The sequence below is a fragment of the Microtus pennsylvanicus genome, chromosome 7, assembly GCF_037038515.1.
Source record: "Microtus pennsylvanicus isolate mMicPen1 chromosome 7, mMicPen1.hap1, whole genome shotgun sequence".
Taxonomy (NCBI): Eukaryota; Metazoa; Chordata; class Mammalia; order Rodentia; family Cricetidae; genus Microtus; species Microtus pennsylvanicus.
The window spans coordinates 62,965,085-62,989,218 of NC_134585.1; the positions used below are offsets into that span (position 1 = coordinate 62,965,085).

At 50.0% G+C, this 24,134-nt stretch overlaps 1 protein-coding gene and 1 pseudogene across 1 annotated transcript; one reads left to right on the top strand and one right to left on the bottom strand.

The window, feature by feature from the left end:
• The first annotated feature begins 9,924 nt into the window (after positions 1-9,924).
• On the top strand, positions 9,925-19,621 carry LOC142854764 (putative GTP-binding protein 6; annotated as a pseudogene).
• Positions 19,622-20,719: 1,098 nt separating this feature from the next.
• Plcxd1 (phosphatidylinositol specific phospholipase C X domain containing 1) lies at positions 20,720-23,923 on the bottom strand. The gene is made up of 7 exons (XM_075978954.1): positions 23,663-23,923; positions 23,180-23,341; positions 22,358-22,494; positions 21,968-22,096; positions 21,728-21,883; positions 21,315-21,498; positions 20,720-21,184 (listed from the first exon to the last, which is right to left on the bottom strand). Exons 2-7 carry the CDS (start codon positions 23,271-23,273, stop codon positions 20,952-20,954), a joined length of 933 nt encoding a protein of 310 aa, XP_075835069.1. The 5' UTR covers positions 23,274-23,341; positions 23,663-23,923; the 3' UTR covers positions 20,720-20,951.
• Positions 23,924-24,134: the final 211 nt, after the last annotated feature.

The window sequence follows — 24,134 nt, forward strand, 5'->3', positions numbered from 1 at the left end:
GCCAGACCCCCTAAAGTCTCCCCCACCCCAAATATCCCCTTTAATTTTTCAACCCCCCACTCCCCTTTAATTTTTTCTTTCTCTCTACTAATGCAGCTTTTGTTTTCCAGCATCTTAACGATGACCCAGCTATTCAAGAGCCAGACAGATGCGATTTCTTCAATCAGCCACCTCAAAACACCAGTGGACAGGACATGATCAACAAGATATCATCAGGACAATCAGACACTCCGTGGGTTCCTTGACGCCCAAAGCCAGCAGGAAGCAGTCATGAGAGACCAGGCTATGCCCCCATTCCCTACCAGTTAAGACCCTCAATCCCCCTGCCCCCAATTTTTTAAAATAAAACCAAAAGGGTGAAATGTTGTTCCTTTTGGAGACAGAAAGGTTGCATATGCGCAGGAGAATCATTGGACAACAATTCCCAGAAGCGGTAGAGGACACAGCATCCCATTGGACTACAATTCCCAGTTCGATGGAAAGCCACGCATGCGCAGGACATTTTTTCCCATCCACCTGGATCCCCTTAAAAACGGGAAACGCCATAACTCGCCCCCTTTTCGTCTCTTCACCCTGTCCCTCATCTGTCGTCACCCCCCCCCCATTAAAGTTTACCCACGTGGGACCGCTGTGCATCTCGTGTTTTCTCTCCAACCCCGCAGAAAAGAATAACTCTTTCTTTCTTTCTTCCTTCCTTCCTTTCTTTCTTTCTTTCTTTCTTTCTTTCTTTCTGTCTGTCTGTCTGTCTTTCTTTCTTGCTATTAAAACCACGAGGAGTTAGGCATGGCAGCTTTAGGGAATGAGAACATTGAGTTCTCAAGACTGTTTCCTGCTGACCTGGGTGGCATCAACCATCTTTGGGGGAACCTGAGAAAGCTGGGGTGCTGTCATGTTCTGGAGTAGCTTGTTGTTTCACTACTATGCAGGCTATGTGGAACTTTCCGGTGTCTCTTGTCTCTGGCAAGTTGTTGCCAGACAGAAGACAAGGTTAAGTTTAGGAAAAAAAATTTTCCTTAAGTCTTCCAGGGAAAAGTGGGGAGAGTTGGGCTGCTTAGGGCCTGATAATTGAGGGAGGGGTGCATCTGAGCAGTTAGACCTAAATCCTCCAAGTTGATTCCCTGGAACTTACAAGAATTCTTTGAGTTTGTGAAAACATAAGGTTTAGAAACATTAGCATTTATATTGTTTATAATCTATACTGAAATTTGCATTGTAGAAATGGCAGTATACTCATGTCAGAAATGATTTTGGTTGAAAGCATTCACACTCTTCTTCCCATTTGGAAAACTATGATAGATATTTTTAGCACAATAAAAAGCACCTGTTAAATCTATAGTTAGAAAGCAACCAAAGGAAATTTAAAACTTGAGCTTACAGTTATGATAGTGGTAGTACTTTGCTAGAGCTAGACTAATAACTTATCACAATTTTATAGATTACTATGAACAGTAGCATGAGAGAGAAATCTGGTATCTTGCATTTGCACAGCGTAAGTTACTTCCTTGTACCCTGAAACATTCTTAAATTACTTGCATGTACACACATTAATAACTTGCATTTGCATACTTTAAAACACTTTCTTACACACTGAAACACTTTTAGATCCTCACACCTTAAGTTTTATATCCTAAATTACCTTTTACTTAAACAAAGAAATGATAAAAAGTTATGTTGAAATCTGTTTTGTGAGTTTGTCCCTTTTAAACTCTCAAGCCTACCAGCTGTCAAACTGCATCAGAGTTGTTAGAAAGCATAAATTTTACCTGAGTTATTGACTAAAAAAATAAAAGAGGTCTACTTGACTGGATACCAAGACAGTTACCCCAGGAACCTCCATGATCAAGGATGGCAGGACCTTCAGGGCAACATCTGTTTTATGATTGGTAGCATGGGACCTGCCAAGCTTCAGAAGATCCTGTGGATTAGAAGTTTGTAAGAAGACTAGCCTACTATTGGTGTAGGCAACTCGAGGCAGTCAATTCCTCGGTGTACTGTTGTCCATGGTCTGAAGAGGTCTTGCAGCAGTTGAGGTGAAAAGCAGGTTTGGTCAAATGCTAGTGCTTTCACTTGTGAAACAACTTACAGGTGGAAGTTCTTCTGTTCCCACCCATCTTCTTTGGAGGAAACAGAGGTTATTACCTGCAGAAGCAAAGACCTGTATTTTGAGATCTGCATTTTGTTTACAGCCATCTTAAGTTCACAAGTAACCTTAAGTTAAGTTAAATTACCTTTGCAGGCAAGTTCCAGACCTAGAACATTAGCCTAGTGAGACTTGCAGGCACCAGGCTTTTAGAAAACATTAGCATTTTCCTTTGTTAGTCAACAATCACAGACCCTCAGTATTTACCTATCAGCTAGGGATGTCTCCAGGCCTGAATTCCAGCAGACCTGACACCACTTACCTCCCCCCCCCCCCCCCCCCCCCCCCCCCCCCCGTTGTCTGTTTGCTATATAACAGCCTCTGAGAATATAATAAACTGGGTGGGTTGATCAGAAACACTGTCTTGCCATCATTTCTTGTGTCTCTTGTACCCTCCATTCCTCTCCCCTAGGTTTACCAGGGACCACCGTTTGTATCCTGCTGGCCGGGATAGTTACCAGAAGCTTACCCATGTCTCTGCTATGAAAAGCCTTTTTAATAATTAAAAATTTAAATGGCACATTCTCTAGAACTCTGAGCATTTGAGGACTTTTTATTAGAAAGTACAGCTTTAAGATGTGTTGGGTAGTGTAAATCTCTAAGTTAGCTTTTGTTAATCTGAAATAGATCTTTATAACCTTAAATTTTTATCATTATGGGCTGAAGAGATGGGTCAGTGGTTAAGAGGACTGGGTGTTCAACTAGATGACCTGGGTTCAATTCCCGCCACCCACATGGCAGTTCACAGCTGTCTGTAACTTCAGTTCCAGTGGATCCAACACCCTCACACAGACATACATGCAAGAAAACACCAAAGCACATAAAATAAAATAAAATTTTATCATTATATGGAATATATTTTAAAGCAATGAAATCACATTAACCATATATTTTTATCATCTTTAAAAATACATATCAATTTAAAGTATTTGAGACTTTTTTTCTTAGTCTAGAAAGAGGTACAATGAACAGTGCTCATTAGGACTGTTTAAACATTTTAAAACAGTAATTATATTAACATATGCGCAGTTGATTTAAGTTGCATACACACAGAGTTAAAGCTAGCTTACATTCACACATAAAGTTAAATCAAAAGTCACATGCATAAATGCACAATTAAACAGGAGTTGACTAAAATAAGAAGAAAATGTGGAGTCCCACATGGCAGGCCCAGCAGTTGGCACTGAAAGGCAAGGCAGATTTGTTACAGGTAGGGGAGAGCAGATCTGTTATAGACAGATAGGATCCCTGCATAAAGGGCTCTGTATGGAGGACTCTGGCAGGCCCTGCCAAAAAGCATGTTGCTGCACAAACACACATTATGCAACAGTCAGTAAGAGGAATTTACAGAAAAAAACATAAGGAAAAGGTGGGACATGCAAAAAGTACTCTTAGCAAAGATGATGACTAGGTCACCTATCTTGTCCTTCTTGCCCTTAGTCAAGATGGTGGTGAAGCATCTCCTTTAACCTTAAGCAAAATTACAGCAGTCATGTGGTTGTCCTTAGTAAAGATGGCACCTTCCAATTGTCTTCCATTTACCTGTTCATTGGCAGTAGTTGGAAAGGTTCCATTCGGTGTTAGTATTACAGAGGTGAGTGAGTCTAGGAACCTTTACACACGACATTACACATGCCATTAAGTGAAAAGGTTTTAGGTTTTTTTTAAAGGGCATCCCAGAGGAGTGGATGGGTTTATACTTTTTGCTGGTTTGTTTCTCACAAGTGAGGTAGAAAGAGAGGTCACTCCATGGTTCATCAACCAAAAGAATGAGGGCTGGAGCACTAAGCTCAAAGGCATGAAGCAAAAGGCACAAAGCTGAAATAGGGCCATAGCCCAAAGGCATGAAGCCAAAGAAATGCAGTATCCTGAAAGACCCATAGGGCCAAGGAATAAAGGGACCACCCAATGAGGGGATGCTAGGACACAGAATGCTCACTTGTGGAAAATGCCAAAGGTGATTGTGGGACCAGTCATAGCCCTATTGGCAGTAGCCAGTGCTGTGTGGGATCCCAGGAGATGGGGAGTTTGAAAATGGGCTATTCATCCATGTCTAGGATACCTGCATGCCTCAGGCAACCTGCCCTTGGGCAGAGGGAACACAGAGAGAGCCTGGTAAAGTCAGACACCAGTGCTATAATTACAGAATGAGGAAGGACCATTAGCAGGTCCCATGTGGGTAAAAGACAAATACACCATGCAGACAAAGCCTGAGTGCAGTTTAATGAGAGAAGGGAAAGGGGTGGGGAGAGGAAGAGAAAGAGAAAGAAGCTGAGACCTGCTTGCCTCTTCAGAAAAACAGCAAGAAGAGAGCAGGAGTAGGTGGGGCTTGTCTCTTACCGGGACTTTTGCACCTGCAGACAGTCTGGGAACAGTTTGACATGCACAGAAGGGTGACACACTGTGCCAGGTTCCCAAGGGACAGGGCCAAGGTGTGCCTGAATGCTAACAGTGAATGCATGCCATGTGAAACTATCACTTCCTTGAATCTCCTTAAATCTAAAATGGCCATGGGAGTCCAACCAGCTCTTACAAAGCCTCTATCCACAGGACACCAACCAGCTCTTACAAAGTCTCTATCATTTGTCAATTCTTACAAGGTTATTGCATATATTAAGGCTGGTTGTTTGAAAACCTTAGGCTGTTCCTCTCTAAACTTAAATGCAATGCTGAAATTGATTCTTTAAATTTGTCTGTCTGGAATTAAATATCTATAATCTATTTTATTAATTATTTTAAGGGCTGTATCTTGGCACTCACATCAAGCAACTTTTTAAGAGATAAACCAAGAATTATCAAAAAGACAAGGATTATCAAAATAATAATTCACATTATACCAATCCCAGTTAAATTGATTATCCCTTCATTTAATTGATTTAATTGTTCCAATTTTAAATCATGCATTGCATAATCATACACAGACCTACCTTTGTCTGTCATAATTGTGTTTCCCATATTTTAACTTGTGAAAACTCTCTTTTAGCTAATTCTTCCCTTTAGAAATTCCCAGTTTTCTCACCAAATCCTGCTGCTGCTGCTGTTGATAAAGATGTGAGGCTTGTTGCTGCTGCACAGAACAATAAAAGCCTGACCAGATTTCAAGGCAGCTACCTTGAAGTTTGGCAGCAGCCCAAGAAGGGGGACCAGGGAAAGCCCACCAGGAGAGAGGGAAGGAAAACCTAGCAGACGGTGGTGACTCTGGTCATGTGTATTTCCAGCCTATTTCAGTAGCTATAAAGTCACAGACCAGTGGATTTTTTTGTGAATCATTACCCCCAAAGATGAGCACCAGATGTAGCAGATGTAGTCTGAATTTTAATTGTACTTAATAAAAACAAGTGGGGTCCTTGGGGTTCCAACTAAGGCATTATAGCTGCTGAAGGAAAAATTGCTAAAGAAATCTGAGGGGATAAATGAAATAACTCATATGTGATTCTTCTTCAGCATGTCTTTTTAAATGTTCTTTTTTGTTAAAAATGTTCACAGTTTATACACCCTTATTATCATCAATTACCCAGCCTTAGTCGGGATCAGGACTGGAATTCTTTAGTGCTATAAAAGATAGATGAGGATTACAAACCAAAAGATAGATGAGGTTTACAAACAGAAATCTGTGGTTCTTGGCTCAAAGGTAGGAGTGGCTTAGTGTACATCCAGTGAACTCCTTAAGATAGAGGAAAGGTAATTAAGAAAGACATTAAATCACCAGGGAATTGTAGAAGGGGAGACTGGTGTGCTACACTACATCTTCAACGGTTAAAGGGTTAAAAAGTTAATTTTCGGTTCAGTTACAAATAAGTCAAGGATTGTTTTTTTTACTCAGTGTGTCCCTTTTTTCTTCCAGCATGAATAGATAGTATTGGGTTACCAGGCAACATATGTAACAAACAGGGGAAGTTATGACCCTTGCTCTATTAGCGCATTCACCAAATGCTGCAAGTTCTAAGGGCCTTTTAGATCTGAAGTTTACACCTTTGCTCTAAGCAGTAAAAACAAAGAGAAAACCAAGCACTCAAAATTATCAGATCTTGGGTATGATGTTTATCAGCTACTCTGATTGCCAGTGTCTTACCAGTGGGAAGGATGTCTTTCTCTGGGGTGTGGGCAAATAGTTAATTATTTCTTTTGCTGTCTCTGAGAGTAGAACACAAGCAGCACATTTCCTGAAATAAAATCATCAGTAAACTGAGATGAAGGCGAGGGTATGCTTATTTTTTTCTAAATTTCTGAGCAGCTATGAATGAACAACTTTGAGTAAGAGGTAATTCTATGTGCTTGGATATCTGGGAATATCTTAAATGAATGCTTTTGCCTGCACCCTAAACACTGACCAATTGCCTGTCAATAAAAGTAATTGCAGGAAGGCAGATCCCTGCATTTACATAGGAGAAAGAAAAGCCTGGCAGTGGGAAGCTGTCTTCACACATAGCCAGGGAAGTGTAATCAGTAAACCCCAAAGTATAGGAAAGTCAGTATTCAGTAAATGATCAAATAGGTCTGAAATGTGGGAATCCCCAAATTTGTAACAGAAGGGAATCAGCTATAGGGAAAAATCTACAGCAAAAAATAACCACTTAATTTAGAAGACAATAATGTCAATTTGACCTGCATCTTGGTTTAAATATCCATATTGGCTCTGATTAGTTGCCTTGTGAAATGAAAGTGGTTTTTAATTACTGAATGATTCTTCTGTTTGTAGCAGGGGTGGGACCTCCAAGGATCTTCCTACTCTCCCTCCCTATGTGAGGCCTTGAACTGTAGGCTGGGCCTCCCAGGTTCTACTTCCTCTGTGTGTGTGGGGGGCATGGTCTGCTGGTAGGGGTGTGGCCTACAAGATCCTACCTACTCCCCCACTATGTGTGAAGGCATTAGGGGGCAGGCCATCTGTGAACTTCCTGGTCACCCAGAGTGGACATACCCACAGTCTAAGTGGACCACGTGGAAGGGCATGGCCTGCATTATGGAACAGCACCCCCTTTGAACTTTCTGTCCACCAAGCAGAGACACACCCCTGGTCCCCATGGAAAATGTGAGAGGGCATGGTTGACTGTGGCACCTCTTACAGAATATGGTGCTGCTGGAAGAAAAGCCTGACATCACCCAACTGACCAATTTCTTTTCCTAAGAGCACTTCTACGTCAACTACTGCAAGTTCTGGAAACACTACAGAGGTCATGACCTGTTCTTTGATGCGCTTGACCTGGAAAGGCTTCAGTAGGGACGTAGGTGGAACCTCAGGTGAGGGTGGGGCTCAAAAGTATAGGGACTTGGATGCTGCACAAAGACCACAGTGAGCTTTGGTGGGGTGGAGCCTGGGGTGAGGACTGTGCCTCCAGTGGGGCAGAGGGTGGGGTTGTAGGGCTGTGAGGTGTAAGGTGGGGCTTGAGCTGGCGAGGGTGGGGTCTGGGGTGGAGTTGCCAGTTGAGGGGCAGAGTCTTAGGCAGAGAAAGGGATTGTGGGATGGAGAGGTGGGGCCTGGGGTAGAGTGCAGGCTTCAGGGATGGAGAGGGCAGAGCTAATGGATGAAGAGGTGGGGCTGTCAGATCAAGGGGCGGAACTGTGGGGTGGAGGGCAGAGCTATTGGAAGAGAGCAGGGTTCAGGTAGTACTTTGATAGAGAGGTGGGGCCTGGGATAGAGGGGCTATGCTCAGGGATGAAGGGGCAGGCCCTGGGGTGGAGGCCAGGGGAATGACAGGGAGAGGTGGGGCAGAGCCAGGTCCCAGCCATCAGGTGTAAACACCACCCTGACTGGCTCTTTGTGTTGCCATCTCCTCCAAGATGATTGACAGGATCTTCTCAGGTACCATGATGTGGTAGGTGCTTCTGTGCTGCATCATGTGAGGTCCAGTAAGTGGCGGGGGTGGGGGTGGGGTGTTCACGCAGAGTCAGTGTCAGTGTCATGGTCTCTGGTCTCCATCACGTGACCAAGGCCATAGAAAATGTGATACCTTCTGCCCCGTTGCTGCTGTTTGGGTTACACGTCCCATGTCAATGTTGGTGGTGGGCGGTCACGTTACTGTCAGTGGGTGGTTTCGTCACTATGAGTGATAAGTGGGGCTTCTCTATTAGCAGTTATCCAAACCCCATGAGAGGCCTCATGTTCCCTGACCTCTACACAGGCTAGAAGGTGCAGCAGGATGGGAAAATCAGCTACATAGACTTGGTGTGGTTCCTGATCTCAGAGGAGGAAAAAAAGACACAGAACAAGTGGGCAGGTCCTGGTTCCACTGTCTATGACCATCTGTGGCCCGTGTGTGTCACTCCATATTCTGTCAGATGTTCGCAGTTAGAAGCTCATGTGTGACATGGGGCAGCACACAGTCAAACGCTCATATGTAACATGTGCAACACAGTCAGGAGATGGGTCAGCGTCTCCGCAGCTAAATGCACACGGTCAACCGTCACCCGAGTTCTGTGCCAGGAACCCATTTGAGGGACGTGACTGAGCCCCACACAAAAGGCCCAGAGCGACACACACACACACACACACACACACACACACACACACACACACACACACACATCACTTCGCTCAGCCCCAAGTGCACACACACATACCACACATACCCACATATATACATCGCACATACACGCGCATGCACACACACACACACACACACACACACACACACACACACACACACACACACACACACACACGTCACCTCAGCTGAGGTACCGAGCGTGAGACCCTAATACACACGCACAAATACATCACCTTGGTTGTGGCAAGCGTCTGTGGGACTGCACTGCAGCTGGGGCTAAGGATATGCATGTCCTATGTACCACACAGCGGGTTACGTCAGTCCCCAGCCCTTTGTTGTAGGCAAGTCTCCTGGATTTGGTAGGTATCCTTTACCCCGGACCGGACTGAAACCGTCGCGTGCAGTCTGGGACCCGCTGTCCGCCAAACAGAAGCCGATCTCTGGGGCAGTCGCTGGGAGCCCCGTCCCGCCGCCTTTGAGTGCTCACGCCTCCAGTCCTCTGTTCGTGCCGGGCTCTGGCTCTAGCTCCCCGCCCTGGTCGCTCGCCCTACCCCTAACGGCCCAGCCCCAGTCCCCACTGAGCCTGTACCCGGCACGACCTCCTGGGCTCACGTTCTTGCTTAATCGCGGAGTTGCTGCTCGTCCCACCCCCTCAGGCCCCGCCTCTCCTGTCACTCCCGGTACCTCCGCGGCATCCTGGCCTCCTTTGGCCCCGCCCCTGCCAGCTCCTTCCACTCCAGGCACCGCCCCTCTTTTCCGGTCAGGCCTCCTGAATGGTGGCCACGCGCACTGCCTTGCTACCCTGGCTCAGGCTCCTGCTTAGCCGCGGCCTGGCCCCTCGCTATGCCAGCCGTGCTGCCGCGGCTGGTCCGTGCAATCATCGCCGACATCCGGAGCCCCTGCCGCGGAGTTAGGAGCGGCTCCCATGTCCGCAGCTGGGAGAGCGGGGGTGGTGGGGGAGGACGGAGAGGAGGAGGAGGAGGAGGAGGAGGAGGAGGAGGAGGAGGAGGAGGAGGAGGAGGAGGAGGAGGAGGAGGAGGAGGAGGAGGAGGAGGAGGAGGAGGAGGAGGAGGAGGAGGAGGAGGAGATGGAGGAGGAGGAGGAGGAGGAGATGGAGGAGGAGGAGGAGATGGAGGAGGAGATGGAGGAGGAGGAGGAGGAGGAGGAGATGGAGGAGGAGATGGAGGAGGAGATGGAGGAGGAGGAGGAGCTGCTGAGCCCGGAACCGCTGCCGCTCAGCGGGCTCGGAGGGAAGGAAGGCGCACGACACAGGTAAGCGGAAGGGGGGGGGGGGGGCGGGGGCGGGACCAGGAATGGCGGGACAGGGAGGGACCATAGGCGGAACACAGGTCAGTGGAAAGAAGGAATGGGGCGGGAGAAGACAGGCTGACTGGGCAGGGGTGCAGAAGGGGAGGTATAGGAGAAAGAAAGGTGGTGTGGACGCACCAGGGGACAGCGAAACTACTATGGGCATCAGCGTGGGAAGGAGTTTGTGATGGGGCAAAAGGGGTTAGTGTGTGGCAGCCTCCCTGGGATCCATCCAATCCGCCCCAGGGTCCTTCCGAGCTTCCCCATGGTCCATGTGAGCTGCAGCTCCGAAGGACGCCATCTACCCTCTGCCTGCCCCCTCATAGAATGTCAGGTAGCGAGGCCGCCGCGCTGGTGCGCGCTTTACACGGCTGGTCGGTGGTGCAGACCCTGGTGGTGCACATGGGGGTTCCCAGACAGCAAGTTTGTCTTTGGCAAGGGAAACTACCCAGCTGACAGGTGAGTAAGCCCCGCCCCTTCATGTGACACGCCCCATGCCCAACCTGGTGTGCCTGTGTATGCTTGCATGTTCTTGCTATGTGAATGTTTGTGTGTTCCCTTTGTGCATGTGTGTGCTTTCCGCTGTGCAGTGTTACAGTGTTCCTCAGCATGCACATGCCTGTGCATCCCTCCGTGTAGCTTGTGTGTGGTTCTCACCATGAACATGCATGTTTGTCCCTCTGTGTGTAGCGTGTGTGTGGTCCTCATGTGCACATGCGTGTGCCTCCCTCTGTATGTAGCATATGCACACCCAGATTTGCCTGCGCCTGACAGACCCTTCCCTGTTCCTCAGAGAAGACCAAGGAATCTGTGGACATCATGTGTGTGTTTCTGAACGTGGAGAGGATGACAGCTCTGACCAAGGTATGGAGTGTGTGATTGTGACCTGTGACCCCATGTGTGTCAACTCTACCTTTTCCCCTGACCCCCATGTCCCAGCCTCAGCCCTTTCCCCTCTGCCCCTGGGTCCCACACTCTGGTGTCCTGACCTTACCCCTTCCTTTGACCCCATATCCCATCCTCATCCTTTCCACTGTCCCTGCATCCCCTGATGCTCCTGTCTCTCAACCTCACCCCTCCCTCTGAGCCCCAAGTCCCAGTCTCACCTCTTTCTTTATGCCCAGGTCTCTGACCTGTGTCCTGGCCTCACCTGTTCCTCTGACTCCAGGACCCTGACTCCCCCTATGCTGACTCCTGTGTCCCAGCCTCACCCCTCTCTTGTCTCCTGGCACCTTGTCCCAACCTCACCCCTTCCCCTGACCCCTGTTTCCCATTTCCTGGCAGAAGACCCTGCAGACTGCCTGGGGTGTCCATGTGTTGGACAGATTCACTATTGTCCTGCACATATTCTGCTGTAATGCCCACACCAGGAAGGCCTGGCTGCAGCTGGCACTGGTGGAGATTCACCCCTGCTCTGGTGGGTCACCCTTGAAATTACCTGGAGCAAGTGAGAAGGAAAACATGGAACACACAACAAACCCACTTAGGAGTTTATTAGAGGCCTGGGAAGTCAGTGTGCAGAGAAAGGGAGGAAGATGGCACGTCCATCTTTTAAAAGCAGCTTAGCACATGTTCACATTGGGTTGATGTGGCTACTTCATATGCAGATGATGGAACTCATGCAGGCATGCAAGGGCTTAGCTGAGTCATCTGTGGATCACACAAGGCCCTTTAACATCCCCGGGGGCATTAGGCACTTCTGCCTGAGGGCTTGTCTGCACCTGCATGACACCTAGAACCCAGAAGTATCAACTCTATGTGGCTGAAATCATTACATTGTACCCTTTTGTTTATTATAAAAATTTGGGGAGTTTTTGGTCTTTAATGGGTGGGAATGGGGCATTGCAAGGTCTCTTGTGACTGCTTCATGCTGATTTTGTGGGCGCCAGAGAGTTGAGATGCTTGACCACATTCTGGGGTAGCTGATTAGTTTTGTGTTTTTTTCTGGGCTCTGTGGAACTGGCTGGCTGGCAGCTTGGACCTCGCAAGATGCTGAAAAGGCAGAAAATTATGTCTGAAAAAATGTTAGATCCAGGTAATTAAGGGAAGAGAGTCCCAAGATGGAAGATAGAGGGTTTTCTTTTTGGAGGGAGAGTGGAGGGGGGAATTTCCCATAGGTTCTTGAGACCATAAATGATAAGGGAAGAATTAAATGATACTTATTCTGGGCAAGTCTGGTACGTTTAGGTAGGTCCAATTGACTCCCTGGAGCTTATGAAAAAAAATGTTTGAAAAGAAATAAATTTTAGACATATTAAAAGCTTATGATTATGATGATATAGTGTTGGAATGGAAGATGGTGGGGAGAAGGAAGGAAAACAATGGGGAATTATTAGACCCCCTCAATGTTTTACCTGAAGTAAATCTTAAGGCACTTGTTCTCCTTTAGCATCATGGTATTACCTGAACATCCAGGAGACACTGCTACAGTCAGTGATAAACCTGTTATGTTAAAGTCTGTTTTGTGAGTTTTGTGAGTTTGGAGCTGTGAATGTCCCCAAACTCATTATTGTTTCTTACCACCTGAGCTTTTGGCAATCCTTATACCTCTGGCTCTGTGTTTAATGATGGTCCCTGTAATAACAGCTGAGTGGTTAACTGGAAATTTGAGCATGACATTGGAGATATAAAGAAGTTGGTAAATCAGACAGGTGAAAGAGGGACCACTGTGGAGTTAATGAGCTGGAGGTTTTGGACCAGGCAATAGGTTCCTTACGTTTTTAACAGCAAATGTAGGAGTGTTAAAGGGAGAAGAGATGGGGTGAAGTAGATTTTTTCTTAGAAGGTCAGAGATAATAGGCTTAAGTCCCCCAAGGCTCTGGAGAGAGAGGGTACTGAGCTTGGGTAATGTACTTAGTAGGGTCTTGTAATTGGATAATGATGGGGGTGTTTAGCAACAGAGGGGTTTTGGGTGTCCCAGACTTGGGGGTCCACCTGAGAGGCTAGTAGAGGAAAAGACACATTGGAGCTGGGAGGTTGGGAGTCTAGAAGAAGGAGAAGGAGAGCTCTTGGTGAGTCTGGGGTAAGGTGAATGGAAGGAACAAATGAAGTGGAAGCTCCTACTTTTGCTAAGAAGTCTCTTCCCATAAGAGGTACTGGGCAGGCTGGCAGGACTAAAAATGAATGAGTGAGATAAATACCCCTAAAAACAGTTAAGTGATGAGGTATGCTGAGGTAGATAAGGCTGCCCCCCACCCCAACAATAGAGAAACTAGAAGGAGAGGTAGGCCCTGAGAATTTCCTTAGTACTGAGTATGTGGCTCTAGTATCCAAGAGAAAGAAGATGGGCTCGTCCTGATACTGTGATGTTTACCCATGGCTCCCCATTACAGATGATGATTGTGGTCAGGTCAAAGGAGCCTGGGAAGCCTCACTCGTCCATAACCAGACCTAGAAGGTCATCTTGTGAATTTTCTGGGTTTGAGGTCTCCATGTCACTATGTGCACAAGGACAATTGACTGCCTAATGTCTTTTCTTATGGCATCTTGGACAAGGTCTCATGGACCATAATGGGGGAGAGTCTTCTGTTTTGTGTTAATTTCATTGGTTAAATAAAGAGACTGCCTTGGCCCTTTGATAGGACAGAAAATTAGGCAGGCGGAGTAGACAGAACAGAATGCTGGGAGAAAGAAGCCGAGTCAGTCAATCGCCATGATTCTCCCACTCCAGACAGACACAGGTTAAGATCTTTCCTGGTAAGCCAGCTCGTGGTGCTACACAGAATATTAGAAATGGGTTAGATCAATATGTAAGAGTTAGCCAATAAGAGGCTATAACTGATGGGCCAAGCAGTGTTTAAAATAATACAGTTTCCATGTAATTATTTCGGGGCATAAGCTAGCCATGTGGGCGCCTGGGTGCCGGGGACGCAGCCCCGCCGCTCTCCTCACAACAGGACTAAGATTAGGATTAGGACATGCTCAGGCCCAGTGACCAGTTCTACCATATTTGAAACATGGGCCTGGTGGTTCTCAAGCCCTGGGGGGCAAGGGAGCAGCACAGACAGCACGGATCAGGTGGTCTGTCACCTCAGCCGATCAGAAGACCATGGCTAGCAATAGCAGTGATTGTAGCACATAGCTTTGTCATTTCTTGCATGGAGCACCTTAAAAGCCAAGTCTAAGACTTCTGCCTGTGGGGTCAAGGGGCCTTTCTCTAAATGTCTAAGCTTAGCCTTGATGTTAGGGTAGCACTGAGAAAATAATGGGTAACTGTCTGCCTTCTGTGGTTTCTGGATCTAAGTTAGTGTACTGTAACAGAGCTTTAGTAAGGCATTCCAAAAATGCAGAAGGATTTTCCTTCATATCTTGAATGACCTCTGAGAGCTTATTATAGTTTACTGGCTTGAGGGCAGCCTTGCAGAGACCTGCCAGAAGGCAAGTCAAAAACCAGTCCCTAGCTAAAATCCCACCTGGAGTGTTATAGTCCCAGAGGTTCCTGCTCGGGACCGCCTCTACCCCTGGAGAATATGTTGTATGCGTTTGATGAGTCTCATCTGCATATAGTCTGCTCTGCTCCCAAACTCTTCAGGAAGTAGGTTATTAGATATGATCATATAGATATCATGAAAGGTGAGATTATAAGACTGGGTAATATATTGGAATTGTTTTTGAAAGTGGTAGAATTAGATGTATAGGACCCCAGTTTATGTTTTATATGGGAGAGTTCCGACAGGGAGAAAGGAATGTGTATCTTAATCAATTCATCCATGCTGGCCACCTCTTGCAACAGGAGAACTGCAGAGGAGAACTACAGCCAGCTTGGTTTGTTCAGGTTTGGGTTCCATAGCAGCATGTGAGCATGTGAGAGGAGTAAAGCTGTGTGCCAGAGCTGGGATGCTGCTGCGACCAGGCACTGGAAAGGAAGAATGATCCAGTGGGGCTGATGGAGTAGTTAGTGGGGGGAAGAGAGAGCTGAAGAGCAAGCGGAGGGAGGTGGCAAGGTAGGGGAAAGTAAAGGAGCAGAAGTGTCTGTCTGCTGAGGTAGGGAAGGTATGGATTTCTTAGCAGAGCCCAGAGCAGTAGCTGAAAGAACAGGGGTAGGAGCTGGAGGAGTGGCATTAGGAGCTAAAGGAACAGGGGTAGGGGCTTTAGGAATGGGGGTAGGAGTTGAAGGAATGGGGGTAGCTGCCTGCTGAGCTGGGTCCACAGTGGAAGTGGAGGGTTCTTCCGGTTCAGATGGCATAGTCAGGACCATGTGAGCAGATGAACAACTTGCAAGAACAGGGCTTAGGCTTAGAGCTTAGATAGTAAAAGGCTTGGATGTAAGGAATCTTTTTCCATTTGCCTATACGCTGACAGTAGTTAGAAAGCTCCTGTAGAGTATCAGGATCAAAGGTGCCATTAGGCAGCCACTTCAGATTCTTATCTAAATTGTAACAAGGCCATTTTTTTTTAAAAAAAAAAAAAACAACAGAAATGGACAAGTGTGGGAATCTGTAAGTAGGGCATTAAGACCTGGGGTTTCAGGGTCTCTAAAAGGCATCACAGAGGGGAGACTGGATTGATGGGCTTGGATGAAACCACAAGGCCTATAACGGGACATCTCCCTTTATAGGTGGGGTGTAAATCAGCGGCAAATACCGCAGGACCTGTGGGAGAGCATCCTCTGCCTACAGGTGGGGTGCTACAGCCTGACTGGATCTGGTTGGGATGACTTGGAAGCCAGAGAGGTCAGAGGTCTCACTGAGCTGCCTTTCATGGCTGGGGAGAAAAAGAAAAAAAAAAGAGAAAGCAGAATCTGAAGGACCCTGGACCCCCATTGCAGGAAGACTGACCCTGGACCGTCCAAACATGATTTTAGCTAAGGAAAGCAATTCAGAGATGAATGTTAGCAAAGGGCTTAACCGTAGCCTTAGAGACCGTGGTTGGGGATTGTCACCCCATTTCTAGAACACCAGATTTCTGGGAGCTCAACAGTAAATTCCTTGGGTTCAAAGAAACGGTTAAGCTGACCAGAATGGGGAAACTCATCAATTGAAGCTGGCCGTGTGCAGAGAAGTAGTGCTCAGGTATATGGAACACGTGGTTGTTGTGGAAAAAATACCCTGTTCCAGATCCTGACCCTGGGAGAGGGGCTCGGGGTGGGAGAGCATCCTGAGTCTCATGACACCAATGAGATTACCTGGCAAAAATGAGAAGGAAACACAGGACACTCAACAAACACGCTTAGGAGTTTATTAGAGGGGGCATGCACAAGCCTGGGAAGTCAGTGTGCAGAGAGAGGGAGGAAGATGGTGCGTCCAGCTTTTAAAAGCTTGGGGTTGATGTGGCTCCGTCATACACCAATGATGGGGCTCACATATGTGCTGAGACATACGTGGATCATACGAGGCCCTTTAACATCCATGGGGGCCATTAGGCACTTCTGCCTGAGGGCTTGTCTGCACCTGCATGAATCCTAGAACCCGGAAGTATCAGCCTTATGTGGCTGAAATCGTTACAACCCCTGGTCAGGCAGGCCACCCCACACTTGGTGCAGGACAATTATCTATATTCTGTCAATTGTGTTTTAAATAAACGCTGATTTGCCAGTAGCCAGGCAGGAAGTATAGGTGGGACAACCAGGCAGAAAGTAGAGGTGGGTCAATGAGAACAGGAGAATTCTGGGAAGAGGGAAGTTCTCTCTGGAGTTCTGTCTAGACACTGAAGAAGCAAGATGTGACCTGCTCTGCTGAAAAAGGTACTGAGCCATGTGGCTAACATATACTAGAATAATGGGCTAATATATGTTATAAGAGTTAATAAGAAGCCTGAGCTAATGGGCCAATCAGTTTATCATTAGTATAGACCTCTGTGTGATTTTCTTTGGGGCTAAACTGCTGTAGAACCTGGTGGGAGGACAGAAACCAGGCAGAACAGAAACCCAGACAACACACACTCATCTTCATCCCATGCCTCTCCTCACCCCACACCTCCTCCTCATCTCCACATCCCCTTTCATACAGAGAAACCTGCATACCCCTTGGTGGTTAACACCCTATCCTGTCCACTGTGCCCTAGGAGGGCTTGGCCCTGACCTCAGGATCTGAGTGCCAACACTCACTAAGTGACACCTACTAAGCGTGTATTTTTATCCCAGGTCTACCCTGAGCAGCGGGTCTGCCTGACTAGACCAGCTAGACCAGCAAGGAAGGGGCTTACGGTACATCATGGGGTCAGGTGAGGGTGCCACATGGCCTCCAGTGGGGAACACAGTCCAGGGCAGTGGGAACACCAGCCAACCAGCTGCAGAGTTTCCCAGCTGTCACAGTGGGTAACACCAGTTACATAATGTCCAGTGGGGCATACCAGCTACATGCAGTGGGGTACACCCACAGAGTACCCCCTTCACCTGGGTCCCTTGATACTCACACCCCTAGGACCACCTGCATCTGGCTCCTACATACCAGTTTGCATATCCATGTTCACAGGAGAGTCATCCACGGAGCTATGCCAATGGGCACTGAAGGAGAAGGAGGCAAAGGTCAGGGCGTGCGAAGACGGAGTGTGCTTGCAGCACAAGTTCCCCATTGTGTCTGTCGTCGGCTACACTAACTGTGGCGAGGGTCCCCAAGCAGCAGCACTACATCTCAGCACTGGGTATGCGTAGGTGGGTCCATGGGGTACAGCCCCACATCTCAGGACAGGGCACACATGGGAGGGTCCCCAGGGTGCAGGACCCACACTCAACACAGGGCATGCATGGAAGGTTCCTCAAGGTGCAGGACCCACATCTCAGCACAGGATACATGTGGAAGGGTCCCTGGAATGCAATTACCTACATCTCAGCACAGGGCATGCATGGGAGGGTCCCCAGGATACAGTGTTTGTTTCTCATTCTCACATCATCATGTTCCCTCCAGGGAAAACCACACTCATCAAGGCCCTGACCAGGGAGGCCACCATGCAACTGTGTGACCATCTGTTCACAACCCTAGATGTCACGGCACACACGAGGTTGCTGCCCTCGTGCATGCCTGTCATCTACATGGCTTTCTGTCACAGCTGCCACGCAGCCTGATCCAGTCGTTCACCACGCTGGAGGATGTGGTTCATTTGGTGGGTATCCATGTGTCTGCATCGATTGGTATCCTTGGAACCACCTTTTGTGTAGGCCAGATGTCCTGGGATCTGCCCTCCATGTGGACTTGGTATCCTTGGTGTTCCTCGGGCTAACACTTCCTGGTCCCCTGCCACCCCTCCCTATGACATTTCGGCCCCTGACTGCCCCTCCCCCTCACAGGATGTTATCCTGCATGTGAGGACATGAGCTACCCCAACATGGAGCAACAGAGGCCAGAGTCTTGTCTACACTGCAGCTGCGGTGTAGACAAGACACTCTCGAACTCCATGTTGGAAGTTTACAAGATGGATCTGGTTCCCAGGTGAGTGGGGCAGGGGAGGCATGTGTGTCACTGTTTACACTGTAGGAATCTTCATGGTGTCCTCACTGCACCTGTCCTCACCGCACCTGTCCTCGCTGCACCTGTCCTCACTGCACCTGTCCTCACTGCACCTCTCGTTACTGCATCTGTCCTAACCGCAGCTGCCCTCACTACAACTGTCTTCATCACAGCTGTCTTTACCTCACCTGTCCTTGCTGCACTTGTCCTCACCTCACCTCACCTCACCTGACTGCAGCTGTCCTCACTGCAGCTGTGCTCACCGCACCTGTCCTCACCTCACCTGTCCTCACTACAGCTGTGCTCACTGCACCTGTCCTCAACTCACCTATCTACACCACACATGTCCACATAACCCCATGGTTCCTCTTACCCACTGAGCCTCTTCCACATAGCTACAGCCTCCCAGGACCCTGCATCCTGGCCGTGTCTGCACTCTTGGGCCATGGGCTAGACAAGCTGAAGGCGACACTGGAGGAATCCTTTCTGCAGGCTACTGGCTGGCGGGTGCTCACCCTCTGTTTACAGCTTGGGAGACCCCAGCTCTGGTGAGTCACAGGGTGCTTGGGCAGTGGGCTGTCACATACACATATGCAGCTGGTTCCCTGCCACGGACATGTCCCGCTATCAACATGCTTCCTAGCATGCACCATGCTGATGTCAGCACACTTCCCAGCATGCACCACGCATATGCCAGCACATTTCCCATCATGCTCCTCACAGATGGTGCTGTCTCCCCACTTGTCAGCACTGTTTCCCAGCCTGCACGATGCTGATGTTAACTTGGCTTCCCAGCCTGCACCACCCTCTGCTCATCACCATGCACCACACTGACATCAGCACGCTTCCCAGAATGCACCACGGTGGTCCCTCTGCAAATGGCAGTACAAGGAGGCCAAGGTGTAACAGGTGCAGGAGCTGTCCAAGACTGACACGGCCCATATGACCGTTATCATTAGCCAAGACACCTATGGCCGGTTCCGGAAGCTGTTTCCTGAGTGACAGCCTGGAGTGGGGTGTGGATACAGCTTGTGGCCAGGGTGTTGTCCCACCACTTTCTCCCTCCCAGCTGTTCCCTGAGTGACAACCAGGACCAGATGTGGATTCAGCTCGTGGGAGGGTGTTTGTGGATGGCCCCATGTAGTCCTGTCCCTTCCTCCCAGCTGATTCCTAAGTGACAACTGCATAGATGGACTGAGGACCTGATATGGGAAGTCATGGCCACATCCTAGTCCTGTCCCTTCCTCCCTCCCAGACTGACTGGCAGCTCATTAAAGCGGAATTTGCACTTTGTTCCCTCTCTTTAGCTGGCGATGTGTGGACTTTGTGGGTTCTGTGTCACTGGGGAAGGGGAGGGGAGGGTCCATGCCATGTGGGAAGGGAGGGATAGGGATAGTTTGAAAATGGTGCTGTGGCTGATCCAGGGCAGGAGGACCGAACACTGCTCCCCCCACAGCTCTTCCCCCAACCCTTTGTTCTGCCCCTCCATGTTCTGGGATGGGGCAGCTGCAGGACACTGTGGGATGCTACCCCGGGCACAGTGGTGCCAGGAGGGTCCCCGAGGGAGATGGACAGACACACCTGAAGCCACATTCCACTCCCTAGCCAGGTCAGGCCTCATAGCCAGTGTCCATCCTCTCAGCTACAGACTTCACAGCAGCATCCCTGCAGGCTGAGTGGGTGGGAGGGATCTACCATCTGGGGGTGGAGGTAGGGTGAGGAGGCCTTTTAACCCTCTGACCTGAAAATACACTAATACTGAGGTCACAGGGTCATGAGTTACCTGTTATGTTTGTGTATGAGATGGTGGGAATTACCACCATGGAGGGGATGCAACTCAGTGGGTAGGGTTCTTATATCTCAGTGGTTAGGTGCATGTGGCTCAGTGGGTATGGTACTTGTGGCTTAGGATTTGGGGTTCCCAGTGTCCTAGCCCTGTGTAAACTGAGGCCAGAGGATCAGAGTCCAAGGCTGTCCCCTGCATCTTACCTGTAAGAGTCTAGCCTGGGCTACAAGAGACACTGTAAAAATACAAACTGCCTTGGTGTTCCTCCTTCTGGTTACCCTGGTGTCCTGCCTGCATCTGATTCAATGTCCCTCCAGCTGCTCTGTGTCCCCTGACTACTCAGTGCTCCCTCTCCACTCCACATCGTGCCCCCAAGCCCCTGCTGCCTCTGGCCCCTTCTGTATCTCAGACACCGGCCTGGAGGGCCTCCCGAGTGGTTGCATACCCAGTGGAGTCAGCTCTGTCCAGGTTATACCAGCTCCGCTGGGAGCTCTGCCCTCCATCTGGGGTAGGAAGGCTGAGCCAGTCCTAGCTGGGCTATGGGAGATGCTGCAAAAATTTCCCCATGAAAGTCTAGCCTGGGCTATAATAGATAAACACACTGCTGCACACATTTGGCTTCTGAATGTTTTAATGAACAGAGGCACCCAGTGCCAGGTGATGCAGGTGACAGGTCATGTGACCTCCATGGACAATGGAGTGTGACCAGAGTGACCAGGATGTGGCACAGACTGACTCACATGGGCCTCAGGTTTTTCTAGGGGATGACAGGAGAGATCAGTGACTCTGACCTCCGTGATCCTTTTGACTGTGACCCCCATGACCCTGCCCCTGCTCTCGGGTTGTTGTCACCGCAGCTTCTGGTTGAGCCCAATGACTTCACCCACAAAGCTGTTGGAGCCCACGAAGTCCCCAGCGATGATGTTGGTGCAGCCTGATCCGGGCCCTGGCTGCTGTGCTCGCACCCACGCCATGAGGAGCTGAAGGTTGGGCCGTGTCAGCATCTCCAGGGACCCGGATGGGTGCGAGAGGACATAGGGCAGGTTTTCTGTGAGATTGATGCCAGCCACAAACAGGCCACCTGCAGGGGAAGGGGGAAGGATGGGGTGACATCCCAGTGCATGACTGACAGATGACATCCTCACAGACCCCCATCCCTATCTGACTGACAAGTGACATCAGTGCCCCTCCAGCTATGTCCCAGGTGGCACCTGGGCGACCGCAGCTCCTCATGGTCTCCAAGTACTGCAGCAGCGCCTGGGACTTCACCTGGTTTCCCCACCAGTAAGGGATCCCAGGCCACAGCTCTGCGTGGCGACCCACACAGGTCTCATCTTCATAGGACACAATCACCTGCTGGTCATGTGCCCACAACTGCCGCAGCGTAGGGATGTCCTGCATGGGAGTGAGGAACAGGTTGAGTGAAACTGAGGATTGGACAGCTAAGGGCCCACGCACCCTCGAGGCCACGCACCCATGCCCTGGGCGGCCACGAATTCCTTATCGCATGTGCCCATGCCATCTTCACCATGACATCAACTTCCCATGCCCTCTTCACCTGACCCTCACGTGCCCACGCCTTCCTCACCCTGATCCCCACAATCCTCACAATCCTCCTTCTCACCCCGCGTGGACACAGTGAGTCCCCGAAGATGTTCTTGATGCAGTCTATGAGGTACTCATGCAAGTCTCCTGTCATCCCCTCAAAGTTTCTGCAGGCCAGGATGATGACCTCACGGGGGTGCGACTCCAGCCACTCGGAGATCTCTGTGAGGGTGTCCTGGAGATGTCAAAAGACACATGATGACATACATTAGTCTCCGCCCCTCCCCCAACTCCCCCTTCTCCTGGTCTTCACCCCCACCTCCACCAACGCAGTGGTGTAGATCATGTGTTCAAAGTGCAGATTCTTCTCAGAGCCGCCCTGCATGTGCGCAATCCGCAGATCCAGGTACCTCACCCCTGCGTCAAGCTGCTGCTTCACGTCCAGAGTCTGGGGCAGACAGCGGGTTGGGGGTTCGTTCCCGGGTGTCATCGTGACCACCGTGCACAGCACCCCAGGACACCCAAAAACCTGAACACCACCCCGGGACTCACAGTCTCCTCCCCCTGCCCCAGGGGCTCTCAGTTCCCTCCCTACACCCTGCCCATCATCATCCTGCCACCAGGACTCAGTCCCATTCCATTCCCCACCCTGTCCCCCTTCACCCTGTCCATCACATACTGCCTGGGCCCTCTCTCACGCCCCACTCACCTGTGTGACTGACCATCTCAACACCATGGGCCCCATAATGCAGGGCGCGACCCGCCCCAGTAGGTGCAGCAGCCGAGACTCTGACCTGGAGATTGGGGACTTCCTGCTCAGGCAGTATGTCATGGTGTCATGGCTCCCTGAGGACAGACGCACTTCAAAGCCCAAGCACTCTTGTGCCCGTCCTAAGGACTGCACGGAGTCCCTCGAGGGCTCTGTCTTTCTTTCTGTCTGTCCTTCTGTCTGTCTGTCCTCCTTCTCCACGACCCCTCTTTACCCACGACCACCCACGCAGGTCATAGGGCCTCGTCTCCGACAACCCAGGCTTCCCGTGTCCCGCTCATGTCCTCCCAGCTCCTTCAACCCTCCTAGAAACTTCACTGGGGGCTACCCCTTCTGTCCTGGAGCACAAGCGCTTGATTCTTGCCTCCAGGGCCTCTTGTCTGAATCTCTGAGAACCCAAAGGCTTCCAGACAGCCGCACGTGCTCCATTCGTGGTATGGAGGACACTGCAGGGACACAGAAGCTCGCCCTGAGAGTGGAGCATCGCCCAGACCCCCCCCCCCCCGTGTGTCAACATCCACGGCGTGAAGACCTCATCTCATGGTCCTCTTTCCTGTCTTGATGTCATCCTGGTTCCCTTTCCTGTCCTGATGTCAGCCTCCAGATCCCCTTTCTAGTCATTATGAAGGGTCCTCTTCTCTTCAGGGCACAGAGAGTCAGCCAGGTCCGCCCCTGCGTGGGTCCTCCTTTCCCTGTGAGACCGCTCCTCCCAGCGTGGCCTTTTCTTACCCTCCCCATCCCTCCCGTGAGGCCTGCCCTTACCTGGGATGGACAGGTGGTGCAGGGGGACATCCCACAGCCGCGGGCACAACTGTGACATCCAGTCTGCGTGGCTGCAGCTCGGCTGGCCATCCATAGGGTCCCAGCTTCAGGGAACAGGGCAAGTGTGTGTGAGGCCGGTTGAGCTGCGCCTCAGTTTCCCTTCTGTAGAAGGAGATGTCTTACTATACAGGCTGTACCGCCCCCACCTGCCCTGTCTCAGTTTACCAGGTAAGGACACTAAAGGTTGAACCCCCCCCCCCCACACACACACTAAAGTCCCCTGTGCCCTCTTTGGTGGGCAGAACCGTGAAGCACAGGACACAGGACATCCACTGTGGACATGTGGCATTTGGAGGTGGGGTTGGAACCCCTGCTTTCCTGGAAGCCCCCCATGTGGCTCCCTGGATCACGGAATCTCTGCTCTCTCACAGTAAGACCTTTCTTTGTGTCCCCCCTCCCCCGCCTGTCCACTCAGTCACTGACCTGAGGCCCGTCCTTGTCCTCCCTGGATCTTCACTAGCAGAATGGACTTGAGGGAGGACACCAGGCCGGTGTGTCCCCGCGAGGGTGTGGCTGCCGTGATGATGACATGCACACTCAGGACATATTTGTGTGCCTACTGTGTGCAGGAACGATCCCTCGGGGCTGTGGCCTACTTTGTGCAGGGAAGGTCCCCACAGGGGCGTAGCCGTGGTGACAACAAGCAGTCAGGACATAGTTGTGTGCCTTCTGTGTGAAGGGAAGGTCCCTGCATTCTTCTGCCCTGAGCTAGGGATACCCTCCCCCCACCCCACCCCTTCAGCCCCTGTCTGTCTGGTGAGCCAGCTCCTCGGGCCTGGGGGTTGTACAGGCGACTGAACCAGCTAGGACTGGCTCAGCCTTCCTACCCCAGATGGAGGGCAGAGCTCCCAGCGGAGCTGGTATAACCTGGACAGAGCTGACTCCACTGGGTATG